This window comes from Pteronotus mesoamericanus, unplaced genomic scaffold (genome assembly GCF_021234165.1).
Source record: "Pteronotus mesoamericanus isolate MK-2021 breed Mesoamerican mustached bat unplaced genomic scaffold, CSHL_Meso_final contig_226, whole genome shotgun sequence".
Lineage (NCBI taxonomy): Eukaryota > Metazoa > Chordata > Mammalia > Chiroptera > Mormoopidae > Pteronotus > Pteronotus mesoamericanus.
In genome coordinates, this window is record NW_026555093.1 from 96570 (window position 1) to 111318 (window position 14749).

Consider the following 14749-nt stretch of genomic DNA (forward strand, 5'->3'; position numbering starts at 1 on the left):
ACTCCAAATCTATTGGGGTCAAACAGAACACCACAGCCCAGGTGAAAAGAAGTGCTGACACTGCTATTGTCCCAATACACATGCCTAAACCTTGGGATCTGTTGTACTACTGTGGCCTCAAAATGGTACAAAGAACTCAATATTGCAGGGAAAAAACCTACCTTCAAATCAATTTGTTTGCAGTCTAGAGAACACTGTCACCTGATATGACAACCAAGTGATTATATTAAGATTGTATGGGGTTTTCCAAAGTTTATGTTTCCTTTATAATAAACTCATAAGAATATACATTAGGGTAAAGAATAAGAAAAGTATGAAAAATATAGGATTACCACTTGGGTGTTGCTTTTTTCCTCTTCTCTGGAAACAGAATTGGCAAAAAATCTTCCAGAATTAATACCATTTCTTTCTGGAGAGAGAAAACTGGTCCGATTGCTAAGAACAAAAATATAGATGAGGTCAAAGCAATGTCTTACAGCTGCTCTGAAAGTCAGCCAGGAACTGACATGGGCCCTGTGGGGTTTCAGCCCTCCCCTTCCAGATACAACTTCCTTCCGGCCAAAGCAATTCTTAAAGCAATAGAGACTGCCCAGCAGCTTCTGTCCTACTCTGGCACAAATGACTCCCAAATCTCAAAGGCTACTTTTTTTCCAGGTCCTCCATGTGACACAGCTCATGAGCTTTCTAGAAACAGACCAGGGCTTCAGATCATTTAGGAAAAAACCCGCTTCTTTGGGGCTCTCTTGTTTCCATTCAACGTAACCAGGGCCAATCCTCTGATGGAATGAGGACAAGACTGCAAATCACCTTTCATCCTTCTCTTCAGTCAGAAGCTGTAAATAGAGCTCATTGCAGAATTCTGCTTTACAAAGTGATTGTGTCCTGTGGCATTTAGAGTGAACCAAGAAACTCCTGGGTGAGGCTCAGGACTCTGAAAATGCAACATCTAAAAGGTGAGATGAGAGAGTGCAGACACATTTTGGGGATTGTCTAGCAAGCCCATGAGCCATTCCTCTTTCTCTGAGAATGCCCTTCACCTACCCTGTTCACAAAGATGAGTTTCTGGAAGCCATGTTGGTACCACTGGGCCTCCCTTGGGCGATAGCTGATGCCACTCATGCTGGCGCGATACAATTCCCTCTCCCAAGAATTGTGAATTTGGATTGAAAAACAGCCTGTCTCTGTTGATACTGGAATTGTAGCATGTAAATAAGCTCAGGCTCTATGTTACTGCTATTTTTGGCCATGAGGATTGAGTAGTAAAGAGAAGAGTTCTCCAAAGGAAGAGGAATGAGCAAATGTGAAGAGAGAAGTAGACATGAGAGATGAAGAGAGATTACCTAGATTTCCAACAGCACTCTCCTTCCTGATTCTGGTATCTTGGGAGGCTCAGTTAGTTATATTCCTTCCTCTTGGGATCATAAACTCTGTCTCTTCTTTTGCTTAAGCTAGATCAAGTGAGCTTCAACTACATTTACTCAAAGAGACTTAACCAACACTGGGAGTGTTGGTGCTGGATGAGGACCCTTTGAGCAAGCAGAGACTTACCAAGGCGCAGTGTGGGTCCTGGTTAGAGATGCATGTTCCCGGATGGTAGAAAGGTTTTTCATATCTAGAGGAGGTGATCGTGCTACAAGATAACACACAATATCCAGCTGGGTAAGTTCTCAGGAGTTCAAGGCCAGAATCAAAAGACTGTAAAACTATGACATTCTACTTACCTAGCACATCAAATCCAAATTTACTAATAAGCAGCATTGACGATGAGTATAAATTTCACTGTCCTACTCTTTCCTGACTCCCAAGTTGTAGGGAGAGGGCAACTAATGAGCAAATGGTCACATTACCAGCTGGAAGTAGCAACAATGAGGTGATATGTTTAGTCAATATAAAATTATAAGAACTCATTATATGTCAGGTATATGGTTCTAGGTGTTAGAGACATAGTATGAATAGAACAGATGCAAGTCTTTGACTTTATGGAATGCCAATGCCTATTTCACACTTGACATGTCCAGAATTGAAACTTTACCTTTATCACCCAGATTCTAGTCTTCTGCACCTCCAGTTCATTGTCTAGCTGATGGTCTTTCTGCCTAGAATATTCTTCTCCATCTCTCTGCCTGGTTAGTTATCTTTGGATCTCAGCTCAATGTCCCCTGCTTAGGAAGGCCTTCTTTGACCTCCAGACAAGATCGGACTCCACATCATGGACTCTCATGAGTTCCTGTACTTACCCTTTAAAGCACTGTCCCCAGTTTGTGATTATACATTCACCTGTAATTATCTGATTCAGGTCTAGACTTATGTGCTCTGAGAGGACAGGGGTTCTTCTGATTTTTCATTACAACAGCCTTGGCATCTAGAGAATCACTTGGCACCTGACCCTTCTTAATCCACTCCAATAGCCCAACTCACTGAGTTGGTCAGGCATGTATTCCTATATCACTGCTTTGACCAGGTTGCTTTTATATCTTTCCTCCACTAGACTATGTGGGTAGAGACTGTTTATAACTCCCCTCTATATCACCAGAGCCTAGTACAGTGACTTCTTGTTGCTCAATCATCATCCCAGGAGCCTCAGACCTGGGCAAGGTAGTGACCTGGAAAGAGCATGATAGTCATATAGTCACTGGGGAGGAGGTCTTTCCTGGTGGCATGACATTCACCAGTCACCTCCTGGCTTTGCTATCTTCCTTCTCCCTGTTGGGCCTCAAGATCCATCCCTGCATCCACACCTGTCAGAAAACCAGCACCTCCTGGCCCAAGTATGCACCTTCACACCCACCCAGTGAATCTCTAATCTCATGTCCATTCAACATTTTCATGCCTCTGATCAGCAGGTCCTGCAGAGCTAGCTGCACTGTCCAATATGGTAGGCACAGGCCACACGTGGCTATTTAAATATAAATTTATTAAAATTAAATACAACTTAAAATTCAGTTCCTCAATTGCACTAGCCACATTTCAAATGTTCCATATTTACATTTCTATCATCACAAAAAATTTTGCTGGACAGCACTGCTACAGAAGTTTAACTGAACAGAACAATATTTACCTCAAAGTTACAGGTCCCTGTTAGATTGTTTCTGACCAGAATGAATGGTTATTTCCTCTGAACCTCCTAAGACAGGGCCTGTTCTATTTAGTACAGACTTCATCATTTTTCTTCTTTTTCTAGATGTCTTTTATATATCTCTTTTTCCTCTCAAACTGAAGAACCCTTCTTGCTTCCTCATCTTTGCATCCTGCTCAGTTCCCAGAACAGCACTATACACACAGCAATCAGCAAACACATTGTAAATGTGATTTGACTCAAACTGAACAGGCGAGACTAGCATGGACCAGAAATGAGTAATCAGACATGAGTAAGGGGCTTAGTTACTAGCTTTGGGCATGGCCACCTGAATAAGTAATTTTTCCAAAGGGCAGAGAGAGGTAGGAATGTACCAGAGGTGAGGGTCAGAGATCACAGTCCTTGTACCAAATATTTCCTTGGAATCACATAGCCTTACTGGGCAGATGATGGTGGGCAAGAATGAAGTTAGAAAGTTGCTTTGACCTGCTTTTCCTCTTTCTTTCTTCTCCTTTCTCCCTGCCTGTCCAAGATGCTTAGCAGACCCAGAGAAGCTGCCTGACAGCAATGCAGAAATTTTAAGGAGCTCTATGCATATAGGAGCCAGACTGCTCATTGCCAAAGTCTTCTCCCATCTCAAACACCTCAGCTGACAGGCATGTACCGGGAACTGAGTGATAAGTCTGACATTCAGAAATTAGTGAAAGGTCATTCTTGACTTCCTTATAGGAAGAGGGCACTGTGATTACATTCAAGTGCTGTTTAAATGAAGAGATGCCAGGTGTGTTCCATTCCAATCCATCAACACATATTTCAGGGCCTTTGATTGGGAAGCAGCTGAAGATGAGCCCTCTGGAATGAACTTGGCTTTGTAGGCTATATTTGTAGGGCTATGGTGCCTGAAAGTCCCAACTCCTTTTATCATGATAATCTGGAGTAGCAAGGTTCCCCAGCCCTACCCATTCAATTCTAGCCATTTCTCCTTACCCTTAAACTTCCCAGCCCTCTAGGATGGTTTCTCTAGTGTTTCCTTCTCAGACAGGGTGTGGAAGGAAACCTACCCATATGGTTACTCCCCTCTCCTGCACAGCAGGCCTGGTCAAATGGCTTACGTTTCCTCTGAGGCTTCAGATCTCTATTCACTGGGGGAGGTTCCATGTGTGCAGGTAGCTCAGGTAGTGGGCTGGAGATGCCTCCTGAGCTCATTGGGATGTAGTCATCAGAGCCACTCTGGGATCTGAGACCAGAGATGGCGACCAGAGGGGCCATAGGCACATAGCTGTCTTCGTCACTGGCTGAAGCTGTGGGGCATGTTGGGGAGAATCTGCATGGCTGAAAGAGAAAACGTACGGATTGGGAACCATAGTACAGTCATGGAAACTGCTACCAGAAGGCAGCCTCATCTACATATATAGTTTCAGTTGCAAATTACCCAAAAATAACACTGAACTTCCTTAGGAAAGTGAGACAAACCTCTTACTCAAGCTCTGCTTTTGGATTTACTGTGTGAAGTAGGTGACAACTCTCCTAGATCTGAGGCTGGAATACAAAGGGTTATGAATTGATGCAAGTGCTTTAAATATAAAGTGATGCCTTCAGTAGCTACCCTCAAGTCAGACAAGTATCTGGAATATTAGAACTGGCAGCATCCTTATAGAACACTACTTATTAAGTCCAGTAGTTCCCAGACAAATACAAACCTTAAGGGGAGACTGGAACGGTCCTCAGATATTCAGACTTCAAGGGAATGTATATAGGTCAGGCTATTTTCCTGTTAAAATTAAGGCTTAAAGGAACTCAAATGCCAAACTCACCAAATTTAAACTATGTCGCTTGTCTCGGTGTCTTAAGGATTGGCCTTCTACGTCAGCTGCAAGAAACAAGGTGAGGCGGTGAGAAATGAAGGACTACATCAATTTAAACTATGGTCCAAGATCCTATGCCCCTCAGGGTCCTGCCCTCAGTTCTGGAGAAGCAGAGAAACATAATACAGTTTCTATATGCAATGCTGGCTAGTAAGTCTAGTTGGGCAGTCAGAACACATGGAAATAAGACCAGATTTTGAATAAGTTTCCGTATGATAGATATAGCAAGTAATTAACAAGTGCTTGTTGCATGAATTTTCTGAGCTTGAGATGGTATAGATAGAACTGGAGATTTGAGAAGAGAGATGGTGTGAGACATCCCCTGTGATGATCAGGAGAATAAGGTGAACAGAGAAGCTGAGCAGCATTTAAGGCTCATTTGAGATCTGTGACCATGAATTGGTGACTGTGCCTTTCTGCAACAATAGTTAGCTACTTCAGGTGTAGGGATGGAGGGAGAGGAAAGGTGAATAACTACAGGACTAGAAACTTGTCAGATAGCTTTGACAAACAGTGTTGACATAGAAGTTTAGAATTAATAGTTGGATTGAAAGAGATGTCCATAAAAAATGAAGTTGGTGATCAACATGGAGTTTTTGACTTTTTATTGTGCTAAGAAAGAATATTAAGAACAAAACCCATACTCATACAATCACCATTATTTAACAAAAAGATATTAAAATGTTTTACAACTATACAAAATAAAAATAAGTAAAAAAGAAAGAGGAGATGTCTACAAGGCAGCAAGATATGGGGGTCTAGACTCCAGTGAGACATAATTTTGTGGAATTAGCAGCTTAAAGATGGCAGTGAAAACCAGAAGACCAGATGAGATTACCTAGATTGCAAGAGTTGAGAGAAGCTTAGGTATAAAACCCTAGAGAATCCCAATATACAAAGAGCAGGAAGATGAGTGCTGGCTCGCCCTCAGAGAGTGCAACCATAGAGGAAGGAGGTAACCCAGGGGACACGGTGCCATTTGGCTTAAGGAGGGAGAGAAGAGCCAACAATGGAGACTGCTGTTGACAAGTGAGGCAAGTTCTCTTAGCATATGGGGACCAGAGCAAAATATCCCCCAAGAACCTGGAGATGTCAAAAGTCAATTGTCTCTGAGAAATAAATTAAAGACTCAACATCATCTTATTTTCGAATTATATTTTATTGATAATGCTATTATACTTGTCCCAATTTTCCCCCATTGCCCTCTTCCACCCAGCACCCTTACTCCCTCAGGCAATCCCCACAACATTGATCATGTCCATGTGTCATGTATATTAAGTTCCTTGGCTACTCCATTTCCTATACTGTACTTTACATCTCCATGGCTATTCTACAACTACCTATTTGTACTTCTTAATCCCCTCACCTCTTCACCCATTACCCAATACCTCCCCCGCAATCTGGCAACCATCAAACACTCTCAGTATACATGACTCTTTCTGTTTTTCTTGTTTGCTTAGTTTGTTTTTTAGATTCAATTGTTGATAGGTATGTATTTTTTGCCATTTTATTGCTCATAGCTTTGATCTTCTTTTTCTTAAATAAGTCCCTTCAACATTTCATATAATAATGGATTAGTGATGATGACATCCTTTAGTTTGTTCTTCTCTTGGAAGCTCTTTATCTGCCCTTCAATTCTAAAAGATAGCTTTGATGGGTAGAGCAATCTGGACTGTGGGCCCCTGCTTTTTATGACTGAATATTTCTTGCCAGTCCCTTCTAGCCTCCAAAGTTTCTTTTGGAAATCTGCTGACAGTCCTATGGGGACCCCCTTATAGGTTACTACCTGATTTTCCCTTGCTGTTTTTAAGATTCTCTCTGTATCATTAAACTTTGGCATTTTAATTATGATGTGCCTTGGAGTTGGCCTCTTTGTATTCGTATTGTTTGGGACTCTCAGTGCTTCCTAGACTTGCATGTCTATTTCCTTCACCAAATTAGGGAAGTTTTCTTTCACTGTTTTTTCAAATAGATTTTCAATTTCTTCCTCTTTTTCTTCTCCTTCTTGCACCTCTAATTTGTAAATGTTGCCCTAGAGGCTGCTTACACTATCCTTGGTTTTTTTGGAATCTTTTTCTTTCTTGTTGTTCTCATTGTTTCTTTTTGCTTTCTTATGTTCCAAATCATTGATTTGATCCTTGGCTACATTGATTCTCCTGTTCTTTCCCTGTAAATTATTCTTTATTTTAATTAATTATTTCTTCTTTTCTGGCTGGATCTTTTTCTATGCTGTTGAGGTCCTTGCTAGCTTCCTTGAGCATCCTTATAACCAGTGTTGTGAACTCTGCATCTGATAGATTGCTTATCTCCATTTTGTTTAGTTCTTTTTCTGGAGTTTTGTTGTATTCTCTCATTTGGGCCATGTATCTGTCTCTTCATTTTGCCAGCCTTTCTGTGTTTGTTTCTATGTATTAGGTAGAGTTGCTTTGACTCTGTGTCTTCGTTGTGTAGCCTATTGTAGTAGGTGTCCTGTAGGGTCCAGTGGCACAGCCTCCTCTATTGCTTAAGCTGGGTACTCGAGGTGTGCCCTTTTTGTAGCTGAGCCTTGATTGCTGTTGGCAGGTAAATGAAAGAGATTTACCCAGGTCAGTCAGCTGCCAGGGGCTGGCTGTGGCCACTGACCGCCAACCTCCGCCATCCGTGGAGGGTCAGCTGTGCAGGGTCAGAGTGGTGGTGCTCTGACATGGTCTGTAGCTGATCACTGGATGCACAGGCTCAAGGGTGTCCTGGGTGGTGCAGGCCAAGGTCTGCCTCCACCTGTGTTCTGTCCAGGGCCACCCCGCCTGAGTTATAAAGCAATCTTGAGATGGCTGCTACTTGTGCTGGGTTTGAAGATTCCTGGGTGAAGCCAAGTTGTCAATCTAGGCTGGTTGCTGTTAGTGCTGGGCCCAGGGCCACTTTGCCAAGATGTATGGAGGCTGGGGGTTCACTGAGGTCAGCCGTTGCTTGTTTGAGAAGATTTAGGGAGATGTGAAGCATGAGCCAAGACTAGCCATTCATATGGAAAAGACACTGCTAACAGCTTGGGTGGGCACATAAGTTGGTTGTGGCAGTTTCAGGGGATCTCCAGGGTGGGGCAAACAGTGTGAGGTGGGTTGATGGAGTTTCAGATATAGCACCTATCCACCAGCTCTGTGCTCTGTAAGGGGAAGGTTCAGAAAAGGGACAATGGCCTTTGCTTGCCTTTCTGTCTGGGAGAAAGCTGTCCCCCTGCTCTTGCCTTGATGTAAGACACTTCATTTCCTCTCTGTGTACCACTGGTGACTTTCAAGCTGCTACTCAGGTGCTGGAGCTCAAAGGGAGTAAGTCTGAGTAGGTGTCTATGTATGGGTTCTTTAAGGGGAACTGCTTGGGACCCCAGAAGTTTCTTCCAGCGACTCGATCCCTGCTGGGTTTTGCAGCCAGAAGTTATGGGGACTCATCTTCCTGGCACTGGAACCCTGGACAGGGGAGTCTGGTGTTTAATTTTGTAGTTGTCAGACTCCAATTCAACGTGGTTTCTGACAGTTCTGAGTGATAGTTGTTCTATAGTTGTAATTTTAGTTGTACTTTTCATATGGTTATATGAGGAAGTGAGCTGTATTTATCTATGCTGCCATCTTGACCAGAAGTCAGCATCATCTTAAATTGAGAGAATAACTCCCAACTCAGAAAGATGTGATGGAGATTGATGGAATTAAGAATATGTATTAGAGATCCAAGATGGCAGAAGAGTTAAGTGAAAGCTACACTAATGTCCTCCCAGGACCAACCAATCTGATATTACAACTAAATTATAGAGAAATCATCTTGAATAACCAACTGAACACTAGCTGGAGAGACTTACAACCATAGACTGACAGAAAAAACCATGTCAGCACAACGTGACTGGAAGGGATGGTAGAAGAGATGTGAGAAGACTAGCTGTGCTCCGACAGGTGGCAGCTGAAGTGCCAGAGAGATATTTCAGTGGTCATGGGCCCCCTGAGAAGTGTGGGGACTAAACCCCAAGCTGGGCTCCCCAGCCTAAAGCACCAGAGCCAGAAAGGAACCCATATAACACCCAGCTGTGAAAAGCAGCAGGTGTTCTATCAGCCAGGAAGAGACAGCTGAGATGTAAAGAGCCTTTTAAAGGGCCAAAGCAAAAAACTTCTTTTGCAGCCACTTACCCTGGGTGCCGGCAAAGGGAGGGCAGAGTGGATTAGAGATGCTTGAGGAGAGATAGTGGTTGGTGGCTCTGGGGAGAGAACTGAGGGAAAAGCCTCCAGGATCCATGTGTTGAGTCATTCCCCAAACTGCAGGAGCCAGCCCTCTCAGGTAGACCACTTCTCTCTGAATGGCATCAGCCTGATGGGGAAGCAATAGCCCATCCTGCAGGAATTATGCTGCCACACCCTGTGGTACTTAAGCCTGACTGCTAGTTAAGAGTGATTAGATTAACAGCTGATCATATTAACGGCTGATCAATTTAATATATAAGGTGAAAAATACAAAGAAGCAGCCAAAATAGGAAGATGAAGAAACAGACCCCAAATGAAAGAACACAATTTCAAAAAGAACTAAATGAAATACAAATAAGCAGTTAATCAGATAGAGAGTTTATAGTAATGATTATAAGGATACTCAACAGCATGAAAAAAGACATAGAAGCCATAAAAAAGGACCAGTTAAAAATAAAGAATGCAATATCTGAAATAAATTACACACTGTAAGGAATAAACAGTAGGTTAGATGAGGCAGAGGATTGATTGAATCAGTGTATTAGAAGAAAAAGTAGGAAAAAAATGAGGAAGAGCAGCAAAAAAAAAATTTAAAAAATGAGAATGTAAGAAACACCTTGGACAACCTACTGCAATAATAACAGTTGGATAACAACCTGGATAACAACAGCTGCATCATGGGAATACCAGAAGGAGAACAGAGTGAGCAAGAGATTGAGAACTTATTTTAAGAAACAATAACTGAAAACTTCCCAAAGCTGTAGAAGGAAAAAGTCACACAAGTCAAGAAGCGAAGAGTCCCGAACAAATTGGACCCAAAGAGGCCTACACTGAGACACATAATAATTAAAATGACAAGGCCTAAAGACAAGGAGAGAATCCTGCAAGCTGTAATAGAAAAGCAGGGAGTTACCTGCAAGTGAGCACCAATTAGACTATCATCTGATTACTCATCAGAAACATTTCAGGACAGAAGGGAGTGGCAAGAAATATTCAAGATGATGAAAAGCAAGGACCTACAACCAAGGCTACTTTACTCAGCAAGGCTATCAGTTAAAATATATGGAGAAATAAAGAGCTTCCCAGACAAGAAAAACTAAAGGAGTTCGTTAAGATCACACCAATGCTGCAACAAATGTTAAAGGGCTTCCTTTAAGATGAAAAAGAAGAAAAAGAGAAAGAGAAAAAAAAGACAGAGGAAAACAGTCTAACAATAAAATGGTACTACATATGTAACTATCAATAATTACCTTAAGTGTAAATGGCTTAAATGCTCCAACCAAAAGACAGAAGGTAGCTGAATGAATAAGAAAATAAGATCTATCTCAAATCGAAAGATACAGGCAGACTAAAATTAAAAGGTTGGAAAAGATATTTCATGCAAATGGAAAATAAAAATAAAGCTGGGGTAGCAGTACTTACACCCTACAAAATGGACTTTAGTAAGAGAAAGAGAAGGGCACTACATAACGAGAAAGCAAACAATCCAATAAGAGGATATAACCTTAGTAAACCTTTACGCACCTAACATAGGAGCACCTAAATATGCAAACCAAATCTTGATGGACATAAAAGCAGAGATCGACAGAAATACAGTCATAGTTGGATTTTAACATCCCATAGACTTCAATGGAGAGATCTTCCAGGTGGAAAATCAACAAAGAGACAGCAGCAGCCATAAACAACACACTACCAAATGGGTTTAACCGATATATTCAGAGCATTTCACCCTACAGCAGCAGAATATGCACACTTTTCAGTGCACATGCAATGTTTTCTAGGATAGACTACATGCTAGGACACCAAACAAGTCTAAATAAATTTAAGAATATTGAAACGTATCAAGCATCTTCTCTGACCACAATGTTATGAAACTGGAAATCAACCAAAATAAGGACACTGAAAAACATGCAAAGACAGGGAAGCTAAATAACATGTTATGAAACAATGAATGGGTTGACAATGAGATCAAGGAAGAAATCAAAAGATACCCTGAAACAAATGAAAATAAGGACACAACAATCCAAAATCTGACACACTGGAAAGGCAATCCTAAGAGGAACACTGATAGCATTAATTGAAAAAAAAAAAGAAAGAAATCAAGATGGCGCAGGAGTGACTGGAAGTCACACTGACCTCCTCCCAGGACCAGCCTGGAATCACAACTAAATTGTGGAGAAATAACCTAGAACAAACAACTGAACAACAGTGAGAGACGAGCCTTATAACCTCAGACAGACAGAAGAATCAGCCTTAGTGCAACCTGACTGGTAAGGAGTGAGGTAGAGAATCGAGAAGGCAGGTGGGGCACCCACAGGCAGCAACGCTAGAGGGATATGGAAACGGCCAGTTAGATCCCTCTGAGAAGAGCAGGGCCTCAAACCATAAGGGGGGATCTCCAGCCTACACCACCAGAGCCCAAAACGTACACAGATAACAACCAGCTACGAAAGCAACAGGGTTGCTCTCTGCCAGAGACAGGCGGCTGGAGATGCAAAGAGCCTTTTAAAGGGCCAATACATGAATTTTTGTTTGCAGCCACTTACCCTGGTCTCCAGCAAAAGCGGGGGCAGAGTGGGCTGCGGACGCCTGAGGAGAGACTGGGGAAAGAAGCTTTGGGGAGAGCACTGAGGCAGGAGTTGGCAGGATCCCGGTGCTGACTCATCCCCCATAAGGCAGCAGCCATCTATCTGGCTCAGGCAGACCAGTCCCCTGAGTGGCAGCAGTTTGAGAAGACACAATAGCCCCACCCCCCAGGAGGAACCCTGCACCGTCCCGTGGTGCCTAAACCTGACTGCTGAGTGCAGAGTGACTAGATTAACAGCTGAAAGAGACAGCCACAGACAGTAGAGTCCTGGAGGTCTCGAACAGACTGCCTGAGGTCGGACAGGGTCAACATCTGACATCCTCAGAGGCAGATCCAGAAAGTAAAAACAGCCGTCTCGTACCATAGAAGTTCACACCACAAAGTCAGGAAATCAAGACAGATCAACTGAAGGAGCAGAAGCAAAAAAGAAGAGTCTCACAAATAATGGGAAGACAAAGAAACACCCCCCCAATCAAAGGGAAAGAAGGAAACCCCAGAAAGAGAACTAAATGAAACAAAGCCAAGTAAACTATCAGATAGTGAGTTCAAAACAATGGTTCTAAGGAAGCTCAGTGAGCTCAGAGAGAATTACAAAAAGCTACAGGGGAACTATGAGGAACTTACTGCAAACCGTATCAGCATGAAAAAGGACACAGAAACTATCACTAAGAGGCAAGAGGAAATGAAGAATACACCTTCCGAATTGAAGAACACAGTAGAAGCAATCAAAAGCCGGCTCGATGAAGCCGAGGACCGAATCAGTGAGCTGGAGGGCAAGGTGGAAAAAAGCTCCCAGAAAGAGCAAGAAATTGAAAAAAAAAAAAAAAAGACTCCAAAAGAATCAAGAGGCATTTAGGGAAATATGCAGGACAACCTGAAACGTAATCATATCTGTATAATAGGGATACCAGAAGAAGAGGAGAAGCAAGGGCTACAGAACCTGTTTGAAAAAGTCAGGATGGAAAACTTCCCTCATTGGAGGAGAGGAAAAGTCACACAAGTCCAGGAAGCACAGAGGGCCCCACTCAAGAGGAACCCAGTGAGGCCCACTCCAAGACACATCATCATGAAAATGGCAAATATCAAAGACAAACAGAGAATCCTAAAGGCAGCAAGGGAGAAACAGCTAGTAACATACAAGGGAGCCCCAGTACAGCTAGCAGCTGACTTCTCAACAGAAACACTACAAGCCAGAAGGGAATGGCAAGAAATATTCCAAGTCATGAAAAGCAAAGGTCTGCAACCAAGACTGCTCTACCCAGAGAGGCTCTCCATGAAAATGGAAGGCGAAATAAGGAGTTTCCCAGACAAAAGAAGGCTAAAAGAATACACCTTCACCAAACCAACACTGCAAGAAATACTAAAGAGACTGCTTTAAGAAGAGTCCATGAATACCCAGTTCCTTTCAGTCACCAATACTTGATATTACCAATATTTATAATACGTATTACTCTGTGACAATTGGGTTATTTTATTTGTCACTTTGTTATTTGTTGAAACTAAACCTGTTTTTGTATATTTCTTGCCCATTTCTATTATTTTTAGAAAACTTTACATGACTTTTTGGGAGTCTTTATCCATTTTTTGACTAAATGTTTATAGCTTTTTTTTCCCCAAAAAAGAAAACACAACTATTAACCCTTTTTTAGATGTGTTGCACATACTTTCCTATTCTATTACTTGTCCTTTAACTTCTTTATACGTATATTACTATATAGTCTTAAATGTTTAATATAGTCATATTGTCAATATTTTACTTTATAGCTTCTGGGTTTGAATATTTTCCTTTGGGGTAAGAAAAATATTAGTTTGTATTTTCTCCTAAAAGTCCTTAGATTTTACATATTGATTTTTTAACTCACCGGAATGTTTTTTTGTATAATGTGTGAAATAGGGCTGTATATTTGTTTTATTTCAAGTAATAGTGGTCCATGCACTTTATTTGTTGAATAAGCCTTATTTTGTCCATTGATTCGAAATATCAATTTACTCATAAACTACATTGTTAGACAGATATGTATGTTTGTTTCTTGAATGCTCATTTTCCTTGATCTACTTGATTATTTCTGTGCTGGTGTCACATTGTTTTAATTGCTGAGACTCTATAATGGATTTATGTTTTTTAATGTTTTATAATGGATTTTGACATTTAAAAAATGAATAAAATCTGCATTTGAGAAAGAAAAGAAAGAAGGAACTGCTATCTTTTGTGACAACATGGATGGAACTGGAGAACATTATGCTAAGTGAAATAAGCCAGTTGGTGAAAGACAAATACCATATGATCTCACCTGTAAGTGGAATCTATTCAGCAAAGTAAACTAATGAACAAAATAAACCACAGGCATGGAAACATGGAGCAGACTGAAAGTGACCAGAGGGGATGGGGAAGGAGGACAATGGTGGAAAGAAGGGGAAGGGACTAGACAAAGAACATATATGAATGACCCATGGACATGGACAACAGTGTGGTAATTGGCTGTGGGAATGGGGATGGGGTGGGATGTGTCGAGGGGGGTAAAGGGGGACAAATTGAGACAACTGTAATATAATAAACATGATTTTTAAAAGTAGAATATATATATAATATATATATACACACACATACACACATATATATATACACATACCCCCCCCAGAATAAAATAAATAAAAGGATTATGCTGAGGCAAATACAAAAAAAAATACAGAACAAGAAAAAGCTGAAAGAAAAGATCTAGTTTCACAGTTAAAGGAACTTGGAAAGGACAACAAACAAAGCCCAGTGTGTGGTAGAAGGAAGGAAATAGTTAATATAAGAGGAGAAATAATTGAAATAGAGTCTAAAAAATGAAATAAAAGATCAATGAATCCAAGAGCTGGTTCTTTTAAAAGACAAACAAGATTGACAAACCTTTAACCAGACTTGTCAAGAAAAAAGGAGAATGGCCTCAAATAAAATCAGAAATGAAAAAGGAGAAAAAGCCACTAACACTAAAGAAATATAAAGGATTTTAAGAAAACATTATGAACAATTGTAAGC

At 41.3% G+C, this 14749-nt stretch overlaps 1 protein-coding gene across 1 annotated transcript in view; it reads right to left on the reverse strand.

The window, feature by feature from the left end:
- Positions 1-14749, reverse strand: part of GAB3 (GRB2 associated binding protein 3) — an 86854-nt gene that overhangs the window by 9546 nt on the left and 62559 nt on the right. Inside the window, exons 5-8 of the mRNA XM_054572231.1 lie at positions 4891-4946; positions 4189-4408; positions 1549-1630; positions 333-435 (exon numbers count right to left, since the gene is read on the reverse strand). Of these exons, the coding sequence (XP_054428206.1) occupies positions 333-435; positions 1549-1630; positions 4189-4408; positions 4891-4946 (461 nt within the window). The remainder of the gene's footprint in view (positions 1-332; positions 436-1548; positions 1631-4188; positions 4409-4890; positions 4947-14749) is intronic.